The sequence below is a fragment of the Anticarsia gemmatalis genome, chromosome 1 (genome assembly GCF_050436995.1).
Source record: "Anticarsia gemmatalis isolate Benzon Research Colony breed Stoneville strain chromosome 1, ilAntGemm2 primary, whole genome shotgun sequence".
NCBI lineage: Eukaryota > Metazoa > Arthropoda > Insecta > Lepidoptera > Erebidae > Anticarsia > Anticarsia gemmatalis.
The window spans coordinates 3,856,506-3,871,319 of record NC_134745.1 but is presented as its reverse complement, the minus strand read 5'-3'; the positions used below and the strand labels follow the sequence as shown (position 1 = coordinate 3,871,319).

Genomic DNA, 14,814 nt, shown 5'->3' with positions numbered 1-14,814 from the left:
AAACACAGGCGGCTAACATACCAGAAGCTAACGTTTAGTCAATTAATTATGTAAAATGTTTGCGGAACGAATAATAATGACATTAAATCATAACAAGATGGCACCTGTCATTCGTGGAAGGCAATTAATCGTGAAGAAAGCAGCGCATTATGTGATGTTATTACTTTGAAGTCTTCTGTCTGTCTTCACACCGTACATTGAGTAATGGAAATGATGGTGTATGGATTGTATGTTGTGCAAATGACATAATAATATGTATTTGTACTTACATTTAAATCAGCCTATTTATAAAGTGACAGATAATATTATCTAAAGTCAGTCTAACTAGATGCGCTAACAATACTTATTCGAAGAAGAAAAATATTAAAACGTGACGATAATTTATTTTTAGAGGTTATTTATTAAACAATAGTTATTGATAAAAATATTGTTTTTATTAAGGAGACTATCTTTACTTTGTCATTGGTATTAGCTGAAAGTCTTTGATATTTATAACTATCGACAAAAAGCTCATCAAATGAGTCATCATCATATATTTTCGTGCTACCGGACGACAACTCATCTTCATTAAACCATCAATATATTCAATACCCATATCAACAATAACCTATATTCTGCCATCGATATTAAATCCCAAATTAGGCAACAGCACATAAGGTAGCGTAATAAAACTCTTGAAAACGACTTAATATTTTAATCTGCGAGATTCGCCTTGTGGCCTAAATCCCACGTACAACGTGATACAATAAGAACGTGACAAAATTGTTCGCGATTAAGATAAAAGCTCTTAACTCTCGGTTTCTTTTCACAGAGATAATAAGTTCGTAACTTGCGCTGTGAATCTTGATTGTTGGAATGTTACAGTTTTACTTTTAAACGTTATACGTGAGAAGGCGACATTGCCTCTGTGCTCTCTGTGAAGCATTTTGGGGAAATCTTTGCCCACCAATAGGACAGTACCGAAATTGACTGAGGTATTTTAATGTTTTAAACACTAAGCTTAAAAAAAATTAAAATATAATTATTATGCATTATGAAACTTTTAAGGCTACGTGCAATTCTCGCTTAGTAACCAGACGATCGCATTAAATTATATTATATTTGCCATCGCTATGCCCAAAAGCGTCAGCGAATGAGGTCATAATTATACTAGCCCACACATCTGGGGGCACGGAAGTGCCCCCGCAAGTCGAGCAAAAAAAAAAGCGGCACGGCCGTAACATCCTTTTCTCGAAGCAATTCGGGCTATTTTTGACACCCCTATAATTTCGTTGTGGATAAAACAAGAAGCCTGGATTTTCAGCAACTAATTAGTCATTGTATAAACACGGTATATTTAAAATTTCAGTCAATTTGAACCAGTAGTTTATGAATGAGAACTTGTTAAAATTTTGAATTTTGTCACTCACTGATTCACTGACTCACTGACTCACCGATCATCAAAAGTCTAAGGTACTTCTAGCAGACTTAGAAGCTTTAAATTTAGAATACAAATAGGGTTTAGTGTCTTAATCATGGGAAAAATTTAATATTTTCTAATTTCGGTCCAGTTTTCTAAATACACCAACTGCAACAATAACTTTGTAATCCCATATAAATGTATAAGATTACAAGGTTACATTTGCAGTTAATGAATTATTACTACAGTAGAAAATAAAATAAATAGGTGTAAATAGGTACCTACTATATGAGACATAACGGGGGGGGGTATAGGGTGGATAAGGATGTTTAGCCCATGAAACTGAACATCATTCCCATAGGAAAATATGTTGAATTATGAAAAAAAAACGTCTTTCCATACAAATTGGACTTATGTTCGCTTTACAAAAAGAAGTGAGATGCCACCAAAAACATTCTGTAAAAACCTCAAGTCTCGCCGTAAAAAGTTGTGAGATCTATATAATACCAAGTCGATTAATCTATTCAGTCTCTACTTAAAGGACCTTCTGTCTTAAGTTATTACGTATGTTATTATCATGCCAATTTAAAAAAAATACCTTTAAAACAAATAGATCGACTTGGTCATCGCAAGAAAACACAAATTCGCTATTAACATTTCAGGAGCATTTACTTCTCGTCGTGCTGTATAGTGTGATACATACTAATAATTAAATCATGCGATGGCCAGGTCGGTCTATTTGTTTTAAAGGTATTTTTTTTAAATTGGCATGATAATAACATACGTAATAACTTAAGACAGAAGGTCCTTTAAGTAGAGACTGAATAGATTAATCGACTTGGTATTATATAGATCTCACAACTTTTTACGGCGAGACTTGAGGTTTTTACAGAATGTTTTTGGTGGCATTAATTATACAGTATAATATACACCTCTACTTAATTACCACGTAATGCCAGTAACAAACATTACGAACTATCAAAACTCTACAATAACCGTCAATTGGCCATTTTTTGAACTGCCATTATGCTCTCGGAATGTGAAAAAAAAGCACAATTCCTATTGTTATACAATAATTTGATTACACAATCAACAAACGTTGGATTCTTGACATGTGTTGTTGCGAAATCAATTATTATTATTATCACTAGTATACTAGTCAATCTCTGCAAGGATTTTCAAAAAAGTATCCCAAATTAAGCACCATTTGGAAGCATCTAAATATCTCCAAGCAAAATTTTATCATAATCTGTTCAATAGTTAACCTGCGAAAGCGTCACAAACAGACAGCTGATTTTCATTTATTGAAATATTTTGGAGTATTACACGCTGTTATAATTTGTATGTACAACATATACCTATAATAGCTTTCGCATTTTTTTATGTTTTAAATTAATGTGCTCTTGCGAAATCAATTATGTTATCAGTATATTAAGGTAGAGATTGGCTTGATTGCCCCGATCTGATAAAGTTAAGCGTGGTGAGATAGTGTAAGGTATTCGGTTGCGGCAGTGCATGCGGTCTTGCAAGGACACTGTTGCAACTGCGTGCTTTAGGCCGGAGACATACTGTACTCGGTGACCTGCTTTATTCCAGGTCAAAATATAATATTCTACAGGGAAAAACCAGCTGTATTTATTGTACTAGGCTTTAGAGCTTACAATGAGACCTTAAGGTTTTGTATTAGACTTTAGGGCGTTCTGAAAACTCAGGCAATATCAAAAATGTCTTAAAAATTGTTTACAATAATTATCGTTTCAGTTTCTTATCGAAGTTGTATATAGGTGATATTAGATATTTTAATAAATTTGCGAATTTTATTCCTTACTGAATTCTAGCCCTAGCCAATAGAATACCCTGGTTAAGCTTCAAATAAGTAAACGAGCCATTTGTAAATAAAATGAGCATATTGAGCGCCATACCGTGTATTGCGACTAACATATAAAGTACAGCCATTAAACCAGCGGTTTCTGGTTATTATTCTGATTAGTGTGCGGTTATAATGAAAGTGTATCGGCGACGATTTCGTAGTGGCGCGTTATTGCAGCCGCTTGCGACAATTGTCATGTTCGTACCGTTTAATTTTATGTCACTCGTTGGATAACACCCTGATTTCTACATACGAAACTTTGATTGGTCGGGTTATTAGTAACCATTTAGCTATACTTCCAAAGCAAAAACTTACACCCACATTTTCAATATGTTTGAGTTACCATTCTTCTAATGGATGGCAATTTATCAGGCACTTTGTACAACAAACGTGACACATTGTGTGACTACAGTCAAAGTAGCATATCTGTAAAAAAATCTTGCATAAATACACTTTTCACTTCAAAAATGTCTAGAATATGACTTTTGTTTTCTTGCCTAATAGTACCTAGTGGCTTAAACTTATAAGAATTATTGTTTATTTCCAGAATGCTACGGCGCACAATCAGATCGATCACGATCCCGGTCGGGCCCAGTGCGGTCGGTTCCAGTCGCAGCCGACATCAAAAGAGACGCGGACTTCGACTGCCCTGAAGAATTCGGCTACTACCCTCATCCCACCGACTGCTCATTGTACTATGTCTGCGTGTTTGGCGGCGCACTTCTCGAGTCTTGCACTGGTGGCCTTATGTACAGGTAAAAATACAATCTGAACATTACTAAAAACTTGTTATTATCACATCGAACAGTCCTATCTTTTTTTTTTGTTTTTTACTTCCAAATGTCAAATGTAAGCTTAATAATTACAATTTCTCTACTGTTAGTCAAATAAAAATCCATACTAGAGTTGCTGTTTTAATTGCCGTGGGTATCAGTTACATTACTTTTTGCTAAAGTAAGTTATATATACGCCGCGTGACTTACGGCTGCCTATTAATTAAGTATAAAACTGTAAAGACATTACTATTATGCGATGGACTCTCTTTTCGTGAGAAATTCACATGTAAAAAGTTCTTTACAATCCTGCTGCACTATTTATAATGGAAATATATGATTGTTACACAAACGTTGAAAGATAAAATTTGCTTTAAAGGCTTGTTAATGTTAACGGCACATTTGTTATTATTATTAAAAATATATAGACCTTTCACGCGTATTTAAAAAAAATACAATAGACTAAGACTACGTCAATAGAGATTATTATTAAACCATGTGTGTTATTTCATTTAGCCACGAGCTCCAAACTTGTGATTGGCCGCGCAACGTAGGCTGTGACGGCACCAGTGCGGGTGGTGAAGAGTTAGAAAGAGTCATCGAGCAACGACCGAGAGAGCGGCAACCTCCCCCTCCCCCGCCACGCCGCACACCCCCGCCGCCGCCACTGCGTGCTCAGCCCAATCCCGTCGTTACATCCAGAGGACAGCCTAAATTCAATAGACAAGAATATGAAAAGGTATCTTTCAGATTCTCTAAGCTTCTTTTAATTTTATTCAATATAAATTGATATATTTTTTCGGAAATCGGAGTAAATAAATTACTCACATGATTAAAATTACAGCAACAGCAGCTTTACGCGGAAGTAGACGACTTGCCACCAGTTGAAGAAATTGAAAGCGATAGACAACAGCGCGTTTACAGAGGACAACCCCCCACCATTGGACAGGTTCAAAAGGACAGAGACGGCTATGGAGTTCAGCAAATTAGCTCCGGAAGAAATCTCAATTCTAACATTATTCCAGCCTCCATTCCTCAGAACAGTGGTAAAATTGGGTCTTTCTCATTTGGCTCACAAGTCGACGAAAGGCGGACCGCTACTGTTACTCCGGCACCCCAGTCTTACAGGTAAGTGTTTTAGGAATGTAACGGAAGACTTGAGATTGACTAAGATTGTGAAACTAATGGACTTTATCATTATTTGCAGTGAAGACAAAAGTGACATCGTGACTGACTCTCATCATGACAGACATTTAGACGTTGAGACTAATGAAATCACTACTAATGACTTGACTGATAAACCAGTCTTGAGAAAGAAAAGGGAAGTGGTAGGAAAAGACTTAGGTGTTAACGAAACTAGCACAACAAAACCAGGAGAAATGAGTAAAAGAAGTGATAGTGGCGAGGAAATGGAATACGTTGAAATTGATGCTGATTCTGATTTTGAAGAGGCGTTACCTCAAGATGACACTGAGAGAGGAAAGAGGCAAATTAGATACTATTTGAAAAATGGATACAAATCTCCTGGAAAGAATTGGGGTTACGTAAAGCCGGTTAAAGTAGTTGAATATCCACAAACACAATATAGTTCAAACTCCCCTAGATATCAGCAACAGCAACAATACAACAATTTGAATAACAATAACTATTATGATAGTAATCGTCGTCCACAACAGCATAATAGCAACTCGTATCAATCTGCGGCCAATCCTTTTTTACAGTATCAAAGTAATAATTTCCAATCACATGTGCCTTTTAGACCTAGCTTACCAGATCCTTCTAGTCAAACGTTTGCTCATAATCCTTTGAATTCTGCAACGCAAATAATAACTAAGAGTCCTCCTATATCTGCTTTAAATGGTGATCCCTACTCTTCATTGGCTGGAGGTTTCTATAACAATGCTCCTAGACAAAATATAAATCAAGCCCCTTCTTCGGCATCTCAAAATCCGCTTTCATATCCCGACTCGTCCTACGTTCCTAGTACTGTAGTTACAGGCAAACCAGTCCCGGTACCCACATCACCCAAGACTCAAGAAAATTATAGAAGACCGGAACAAAACAGAAACAATTACCAATCGCAAGACTATACAGCTCAGAAAAATCAGCAACCTATTAGAAATGTGAAGCCTACACAACAGTACGTAGAAAAAAGACCATCGAAAGACAAAGAGTATGATGATGATGACGAATCTAAGGAAGAGGACGACGAATCGTATGAGGATGAAGATGAAGACGAAGAAGAGGAAGAACGATTCAAACATGACTTTAAACCTCCTTATGAGTTCACGCATCCTAGTAACAAATACAAGGAAATAGAAAATCCATTCGCTAATCCCGATTTTGATTTCGATGCGTATTTGGCAAAGATAAGCAATGGCCAATATTCTACTGGAAAGCCGGAACCCCCACATAAGCCAGCCCCGATTGTTAATCCTACTGTTCAAGTCTCGACAGTATCGTCTCTAGGTTCAACGGTAAATTATATCGGAATGAGCACACCAAAGCCATTTACGTTGCCATCGGGACCTGGAAGTTCAATGATGCCTATTGCTAGCAGTCCAAGACCGTCATTAGCGCACTTAAAACATGGACATACGCATGAGCAACTGATCCAAAGACCCGAACCCACCCGACAAATTCAGCAACAGCATTTGCAACAACAGTCGTTGAACGAGAATGTTCAGGTACAACACACGGCCGGTACACCTCTCGAAGCAGTCAGACCTAAACTGAAGCCACCGAATTTCAAAGATGATCGTCAGTTACCAATTAGCTATAGTTTCAGTAGACCAATAACAAGTAGTACACCTAAGCCTTACCATGATAACAAGTCAAAGGCAGAGCCACAAAAGACTTATTCCGTCACTCAAAAACCTTTCGTGTTCATAAGCTCTACAGGCTCACCGTTAATCTTTTCAACACCTAAGCACCAATATATAGTCAAACCTGAAAATATCATACCTCTGAAACCAGTTGGTAGTGCAAAACCGTATTTGGTTTCGTCCATCAAACCACATAATGCTTACATAGCTTTCAAACAATCTACGCCTAAACCATTGACTACGATTGCAAACGAGCAACTGTCAGCCTTGCAACAATACTGGAACAAAAATCCTACAACTGAGATTGTACCGCTACGTTCATTTTCGTTCCAACAAAGCACGCCAGCTATTCAAAAACTAGAAAATTTATTTTCACAAGTGATTAAGTCGACACAGTCTCCAGTTAAGAATCATAAAATATACCTCAATAACAGTCCGATAACTACTACAGCAAGACCACCAGCAAAACGTAGGCCTATACCAAAACCGTCCCCTGAAATGAATGACTATTACTATGAAGACGATGAACAATATTTTGAACCAGCTGTGAAGCCAAAATACATGCCAAGTACTGAAATTAAACCACAACGTCCTCCAATGGCTCAAAATTATAAAGAGTATGATGACAGCTATGAAGATGACAGTGAGACTGAACATGCCAGACCGCAATCCTCGAGAATTCCTCTGAAATATAAGCCAGAAAGTGCCACCAAAAATCATAACGATGTATCTATAGCTACTAAGGTACCACTTAAAAACTTTAACAAGAACATCAACGGGAAAATTCCTATCCCTGTATTAGTAGACTACAACTCTCCCACGCCAAATACTTTAATTCGACCTGAAGTATCAAACTACCAAATAGTCCATCATATGCATAGAAACAGAACTATGCATATCAGACGACCAGTTACAGAGAATGGTCCCAATACAGTCAAGCCTCCTAAATACTTGAATCAGACGACTTTGCGTCCCTATACAGTTAGGCATAGGTTAGCTAAGCCGACTACCGTAAAAGAACCTTCTCATGATGGCGATAAGCAGACCAGAGGACGAGTAAGACATCCAAATATAGTGGCACAAATGAAACTAACGACTCCTCGTGACAGCCACAACCAAGAGACTAGATACACAAAGATTAAACATGACGATAAAACAAACAGGTAATTCGAAGAGTAGACGCTATAGTACTAACTCGCCTGAAACGTATTCGACTTGAACTTTAGCACTACACTAACTTCCTTCTGTACAGATCCTCTTCAGTATTTTAGTATCTATCACACTTCTGCGTGACCCAACTAACATTGACTGGTGACTTTGACTTAAAGACTGACTAAAACGCTTTGTATATTGCGAAAATGTGTGAACTTTGTAGTAATGTATTTACGTCTAGACTTATAAGATTTTCTACAGATTTAATGGTATTTTTAGCTTGGAACCGACCGAGAGTGTCACCCCGGTGCAGTACTCAGCAAGTCCTCGGCCCAAGATGTTGTACAATGGAACTCAGAACTATAGTCCCGACCAATACGACCCCTTCTACGCTGTATATGACGAAGACGGTGAATTGTATAAAGATACAGGTAACATTAATTTAAGAGCGATCTACATAACATTTTGTTTTAATTATCTTAAATAATTATCTGAGACATGCATGAATGAGCATAGAGAAAGACCTAAAAATATATAATTATTTTAAGAATTACTGTGTACAAAGGAAATATAGTACTCTAAGATTATTATTACTGCACTTGGTGTGTATGATGGAATAAATAACAGTGAAAATGATTTGGTAACATTTGCATGACTGATACCCCAAAAGTACATTGTTTAATGATGAACATAAAATATTGACAGAACCAAACTAATATGAATATTTAATACCTATCGGATCCAATTTCAACTAAAAGTTTAAGCACCATCTATCCATATAATAATTCGTACGACCTTAGTATATCAAAATGGTATTAACGATTCTTAGTCCAAATAACATGGAATCCATTGGTATATACAATATGTATAAATAAATGTATTCCCTTATTTATAATTCACTTATCATATTTTGTAAGTACACTACCCTGAATAACTTGAATGGCACGTAACCTACTAACCGGTATTGGCAGACTACGTTCAGCAATATAACACGGCCTCGCTCCGCCCAGTAGTGCAGCAGACCTACAGAGGCACTCCGCCACCGGCGAGAAGACCTGTTGAGACCTACACCCCGAGGCCATCTCCTGACGACTATGATGATGAACTTATTCAGCCACAGGTAATTAAAAAAACAACTTCTATAATTAACATTTCACTTCTTATTACAATATGTATCTTGATTTAGTAGATTTCAAACATTATACAATGATCGCTCTCATTAATAGTAAGTTAAATTAAAATTTATAAGTCCTGGTTAAAACCTGTAACACGCTCTTTTCAGATAAACACCCAGAATCAGTACCAAACACCCATTCGCCATTCGACAAGGTAAGTTTTCTGATAGAAATTATGTTAGAATATAAATTATATTTTAGTCCATATAGTTATGCTACAAGTAAAACCAACTGATATATTAACAAACCGAAATTGCCAATCCAGGGGCGAAGGTAATGAATTGGGATATGATCATAACCCGAGCAGCGTGAAGACGACTTTGTACGAAGCAACCACTTTGAGCACTACTCCTCCCACTACTAGCACGAGCACGACCACACAACGCCCTACTACAGCACCCTACACTGAAGCAATGACCCCGTCTCGATATACCCCAAGGTACTACAAAAGAACCAAAATCGAATGTAAACTCACCCCGGCTTCAATCACTTTCGAAATTCATTAACATCTTTAAAAACATCATCTAATTATTTCATTTTAATTTCATCTTCATTAGCAACCTTTCTACTGATTCAAACTATTAATACTTAACATCTGTCTTGTTTTGATTCGGTCTGAAGGTTGCCTCAAACTATCATTTCAAAAATTTCATTTCAAATCTATTATCAAGACTGTCTTTTCTCTTTACTATATCTTGATATAATATCTGATTTAGCTTTTGTGGTATCTTTTTCTGTCTCTGTAGTGATTAATATAAACATTTTATAACATGTTTTCGTCTTCACTAACTTAACTAATCTCTTTTTTGAGACAGTTTATTGCCTGTTAATATAAATATTTATATAAGTAGTAATTTTATAGAGCTTCAATTAGAAAGTTTTTTTTGCTTTGTATTCAACAGATCATCCACAGATGAAAGTCCAATTCCCGAGTCCTCTTCAAAGCCTTCTGACGAGACTACTTCGTCAGTCCCTACCACACCAAATTCTATCATAAATGTTTCTTCCCTCGCTAAACCCTTTGAAAAGACTGACAATTCACATAGATTAAGACCGATTGTACTTACGACTGAAAAGCTTCCGACTGCCCCTAGACGATCTTCTGAAGTGACTAACCAAAATAATAATGTGGAAGTGGTAAGATCCAAGTCAAACAGGAATAATAAAAAAGTTGTGTCACTAACATCCGGTTTTTCAATCCGACGTAATCCGAATAATACCAATAATCCTTATACGTTGACTGTTTTAACGCGACCATTTGATGATTTTGATAAGGCACGTAGACAAGGTAACCAAGAGAATAGTAGCAGGCAGGTGCAATCTGATAGGTATTATTACGATAGTAGTAGCGATAGTAAAGAAGCTTCTGTAGAACCGACAAGTGAATCAGATAGTAGATATGAAAAATCCTCCGAAAGCTCGCGCAGAAAAGATTATGGTCCTGATAATAGCCAAGATGATGATGATATCCCTGTTTACGTGAGACCCACAAGTAGATCGAGGCCTGTAAAATCTAGAGTTAGGAGTACCACGCTACCTTCTACAACATCAACAAAGTATTACATAAACAGCGATCGCACTGTCACTAAGCGACCCGCACCATTTTCTGTGAACAACCAAGAATTTGGAGACTCAACAGAAAATGCTATTAACACTGAGGCTTTAATAGAAACTGGCTTGCAAAACGCGTATAATAATGAATTATCAAGTTTGTCTCCAAATGATAATTTAAGCAAATCATCGCCTACAAGAGGATATGATAGATCTAGATACGAATGGAATGAACCCGCTGTTTCACCGTTTAAAACGTTAGACAATTTGCGAAATGCATATCAAAAAGAAAACATTCGGGACTATACGACTACTACAACTACGACAACCTCAACAACTACATCCACCACTCAGTACACACCCACAACAAGGAAACGATCTAGACAACGTAATACAATTAAACAAAAACAACGCACCAAACCTTCTTACTACAGCTACCGTTTAGAAGACGAGGTCATTCCTGATCAAACCACAGAAATATTTAACGGTAAAGTCAAAAACGTTATCAAGGCATTTTTGAATAACTTTGTAAGTTCTCCTGAACCCCAACTTGTTGAAGAATTTGTCACTACCACTACAACTCCTAAGTCTACAACTCCAATACAAAGAGACGAAGAAGAAGTAGTTAATATAGGATACCAGAAGAAACCTGTACAGTATGTTGATGAAAAACCTTTGCGCTCTAATGTGAAACGGTTACAAATTATAACAGAACCTGCTGAAAGTAGATTTATCCCTCCAACTGCAGAATCTATTAGCTTTACTGAAGATGATAGAGAATCAAAAGATTTTTCATCAACTACTACCACAATGGCTAGCATGAGTAGTAGTCCATTCACGTACACAAACATGCCAACAACCCCAATGTCAGTACAAAGTTCCACAAATGATTATAGAAGTGCTCCAAGTAGGGATTCATATCAATCTAAATTCTCTAGTTTTATTGCAAGTAAGCCAGAAACTGAAGGCTCGCGTAAATTTCAAAGAATATTTACTGACAGGCCGTCTACCGAAAGTAATAATAATCGGGTTAGTAGTTATGATGACGAGCAGATAAATCCAACTCAATCTATCGCGGAGGATATTCAAATAACCACGGAGGCCGAAAAGTTCAGACCTAGCGACGTTGAAAGTGATATTGCTTCTACGACTAGTACTACGAAAGCTACGACGACTGTGAGAATCGAACCGACGACATCGACTACTAAAAGTATATCCTTCCCGACGCGAGCCTCACGAGTCAATCCCGCCATTAAGTTAGCCGCGACAAACCCTGGAGGTGGGCGCAGGAGTTACCAATCGTCGTCCAAATGCTCATCAGACAACAGTCTGCAAGCGAATCCAAAATGCAACGAAATCAAATACCAGAGGTACAAATACTCGCCGGCCAGTAGTCTAAGCAGCCTGAAGTTATCTCACATTTACTTATTGAGGGTGGAGGCTTCGTTATTAAAATATCCCTTTTCTGCCTCGCGAGTAACTAGCATGGAGACAAACATCTTATCCGACAATCGTTTAATAGCACCTACATCTAAACTCTTTCGCTTAACATACTGTTTTCATTGGGGGACTTCATGTCGGTTGAGTTGAATTTCTGAATTGTTAACTCCTGACGCGACCTTTCCATTTCCTGCACACTATTGGAGATTTTTGTGTAGTTTGTGGAATATTCGTAGTTGATAAAATGTTTATGGGTAGCAAGTTCCTCAATGTATGAAGCTTCACGTAATCGTATTGCACCACATTGCAACTCATCATTAGTTCTTAAGTGCACCAGAATCATTAGTGTATCGAAATGTGTTCGTGTTTGGTACGCTACTGCATGTTGTGTAACACCGTTATTAACATATTTGTGGTATCATTATACAGACAATCAGACGGCAACGTCTGGTTGTACACTTGTGTTTGAGTGATGTTAAAAATTTATGAATATAAAACACATAACTACTCGTACTTCATAAAAACAATAAAAATTGTATCATTTTTAAAATATTACTGAAATTGCTTCGTCTATAAAATCACGCATACTAACTGAGCTTCATGTGAAGTGACAATTTATTTACTGTATATTATACACTTTTCAGGCCCACAAGTACGAGAGGCCGTGGCTCTGCACACTACTCCACCGCCAGCGGTTCCGATTCCCAGTCACAACCAGCCCCGAACAGAGGAACACCACCAACGTTAGAATCATATACAAACTCAATCATTTCATTTCATTTATTTCCGCTTATACATTTTATTCACATCAAATATTTTTGTTTTTCACTTTGTTACACACGCGTTTCATGTCATCTCATTACTTCACACATTCATACACCTAATAATGATATGCTTTTAACATGGTTTTATTGTCGAGCAGTCGCAACCGTCCTACTCTGAAGCCGTCTACTGCCATCGTCTCCGAAAATGTAAAGTTCTCGGACATCTACACGCATCCTGCGAGCAGACCTGCACCAGTGTACCCTCAACCTACTCCGGACAAAACAGCAGCCAAGTGCAGGAAGGATGTCTGTCTACTGCCTGATTGTTATTGTGGTGGAAAGGATATTCCTGGTACGTGATAAAATAGTTTTGAAGATTCATTTTTATCTATTATTATTTAAAATGATGAAGTATTTGTTAGTTGGTTAATTAATTCTTGACATTGATCGAAGAGCATAGTCTAAAAATTATGCTTCCTGGAGTAATAAGCTAATCAATTTTTATATTCAACTGTTATTCAAATTATTATTGTGACTTAGGAAATTTACCCGTCCGCGAAGTACCGCAAATGGTATTGATAACGTTCGACGACGCTGTAAATGATTTGAATAAAATGTACTACGAAGAGATTTTCGAAAGAGGCCGAAAGAACCCCAACGGGTGTCCTATTACTGGCACTTTTTACGTCTCTCACGAGTGGACGGACTATAGTCAAGTTCAAAATCTATATGCAGATGGCCACGAATTTGGCTCCCATACAGTATCGTAAGTTAATGAGCATCAGATTCACTCTCTGGAACTATCTTCATCTTTCGACAGACACTATGGTTCGCCGCTAACATGGTATTCATGGCCATCTATATATTTATAGTTTAGACGGTTATGTATTATGTATCGTATATTATGATTAACACTAATGATTTTATTTTTTCTCTCTTCCTCAAATCTTCCGTCCTTCTTGAAACCTTGTTCTTTTCTTCCTCTATCCTGGCACTACTTACACACCCACACGCACATACACCATCCAACCACTACAGGCGACTTGCCGGTGGATCAGGTACCACAGATCGTTCTACTGACATTCGACGACTCCGTAAACGACTTGAACAAGGGTCTGTACGCGGACCTGTTTGAGAAAGGCCGCGTCAACCCCAACGGTTGCCCTATCAGTGCAACGTTTTACGTGTCCCACGAATGGACTGATTACAGTCAAGTACAGAATTTATACGCCGCTGGACACGAGATGGCTTCACACACGATTTCGTAAGTTTATGGAGAAGTAATACAGCACCTTAAACTATATCAGCACCAAATACAATTTTGTCATTTACTTTCAAACTTGTCTGTGTCAAAATTTATTATTATTATAGTATATTTATTTATTTTTGGAATATAAGTATTATAAGTATTTTGTTCTTTTTTCCACTTCATTTCAACGATAATATTTTCTTTTTTCAATATGTTATATCCGTCTTAATGTAACTTTGAACTTACATGTACTAAAACCAATTTCAGCCATAGTTTTGGAGAACAGTTCTCCCAAAAGAAATGGTACAGAGAAGTGGGAGGTCAAAGAGAAATCCTGGCAGCTTACGGTGGAGTTAAGCTTGAGGATGTTAGAGGCATGAGAGCACCTTTCCTTTCTGTCGGTGGCAACAAGATGTTCAAGATGTTGTACGATGCCAACTTCACTTACGACTCGTCACTACCAGTATATGAGAACAGACCACCGAGCTGGCCGTACACATTGGACTACAAACTTTTCCACGATTGTATGATCCCGCCTTGCCCGACTAAATCTTACCCAGGTAATTATTTTCAACTTTCTTACTAGTTCCTTGTGTAAGTTTGGTTTCACATCAAT

At 37.4% G+C, this 14,814-nt stretch overlaps 1 protein-coding gene across 6 annotated transcripts in view; it reads left to right on the top strand.

The window, feature by feature from the left end:
- Cda5 (Chitin deacetylase-like 5) overlaps positions 1 to 14,814 on the top strand; it is a 129,151-nt gene that overhangs the window by 111,846 nt on the left and 2,491 nt on the right. Inside the window, exons 2-14 of one of the 6 annotated variants that reach the window (XM_076113075.1) lie at positions 3,817 to 4,024; positions 4,559 to 4,781; positions 4,887 to 5,170; positions 5,250 to 8,030; positions 8,299 to 8,450; positions 8,991 to 9,139; positions 9,302 to 9,348; positions 9,460 to 9,633; positions 10,097 to 12,115; positions 12,830 to 12,928; positions 13,108 to 13,301; positions 13,490 to 13,715; positions 14,466 to 14,758. In XM_076113075.1, the coding sequence (XP_075969190.1) occupies positions 3,817 to 4,024; positions 4,559 to 4,781; positions 4,887 to 5,170; positions 5,250 to 8,030; positions 8,299 to 8,450; positions 8,991 to 9,139; positions 9,302 to 9,348; positions 9,460 to 9,633; positions 10,097 to 12,115; positions 12,830 to 12,928; positions 13,108 to 13,301; positions 13,490 to 13,715; positions 14,466 to 14,758 (6,849 nt within the window). Of the gene's footprint in view, positions 1 to 3,816; positions 4,025 to 4,558; positions 4,782 to 4,886; positions 5,171 to 5,249; positions 8,031 to 8,298; positions 8,451 to 8,990; positions 9,140 to 9,301; positions 9,349 to 9,459; positions 9,634 to 10,096; positions 12,116 to 12,829; positions 12,929 to 13,107; positions 13,302 to 13,489; positions 13,716 to 13,987; positions 14,214 to 14,465; positions 14,759 to 14,814 lie in introns of all 6 variants that reach the window. The other 5 variants (XM_076113085.1, XM_076113066.1, XM_076113094.1 and 2 more) reach the window with 5 other exon arrangements.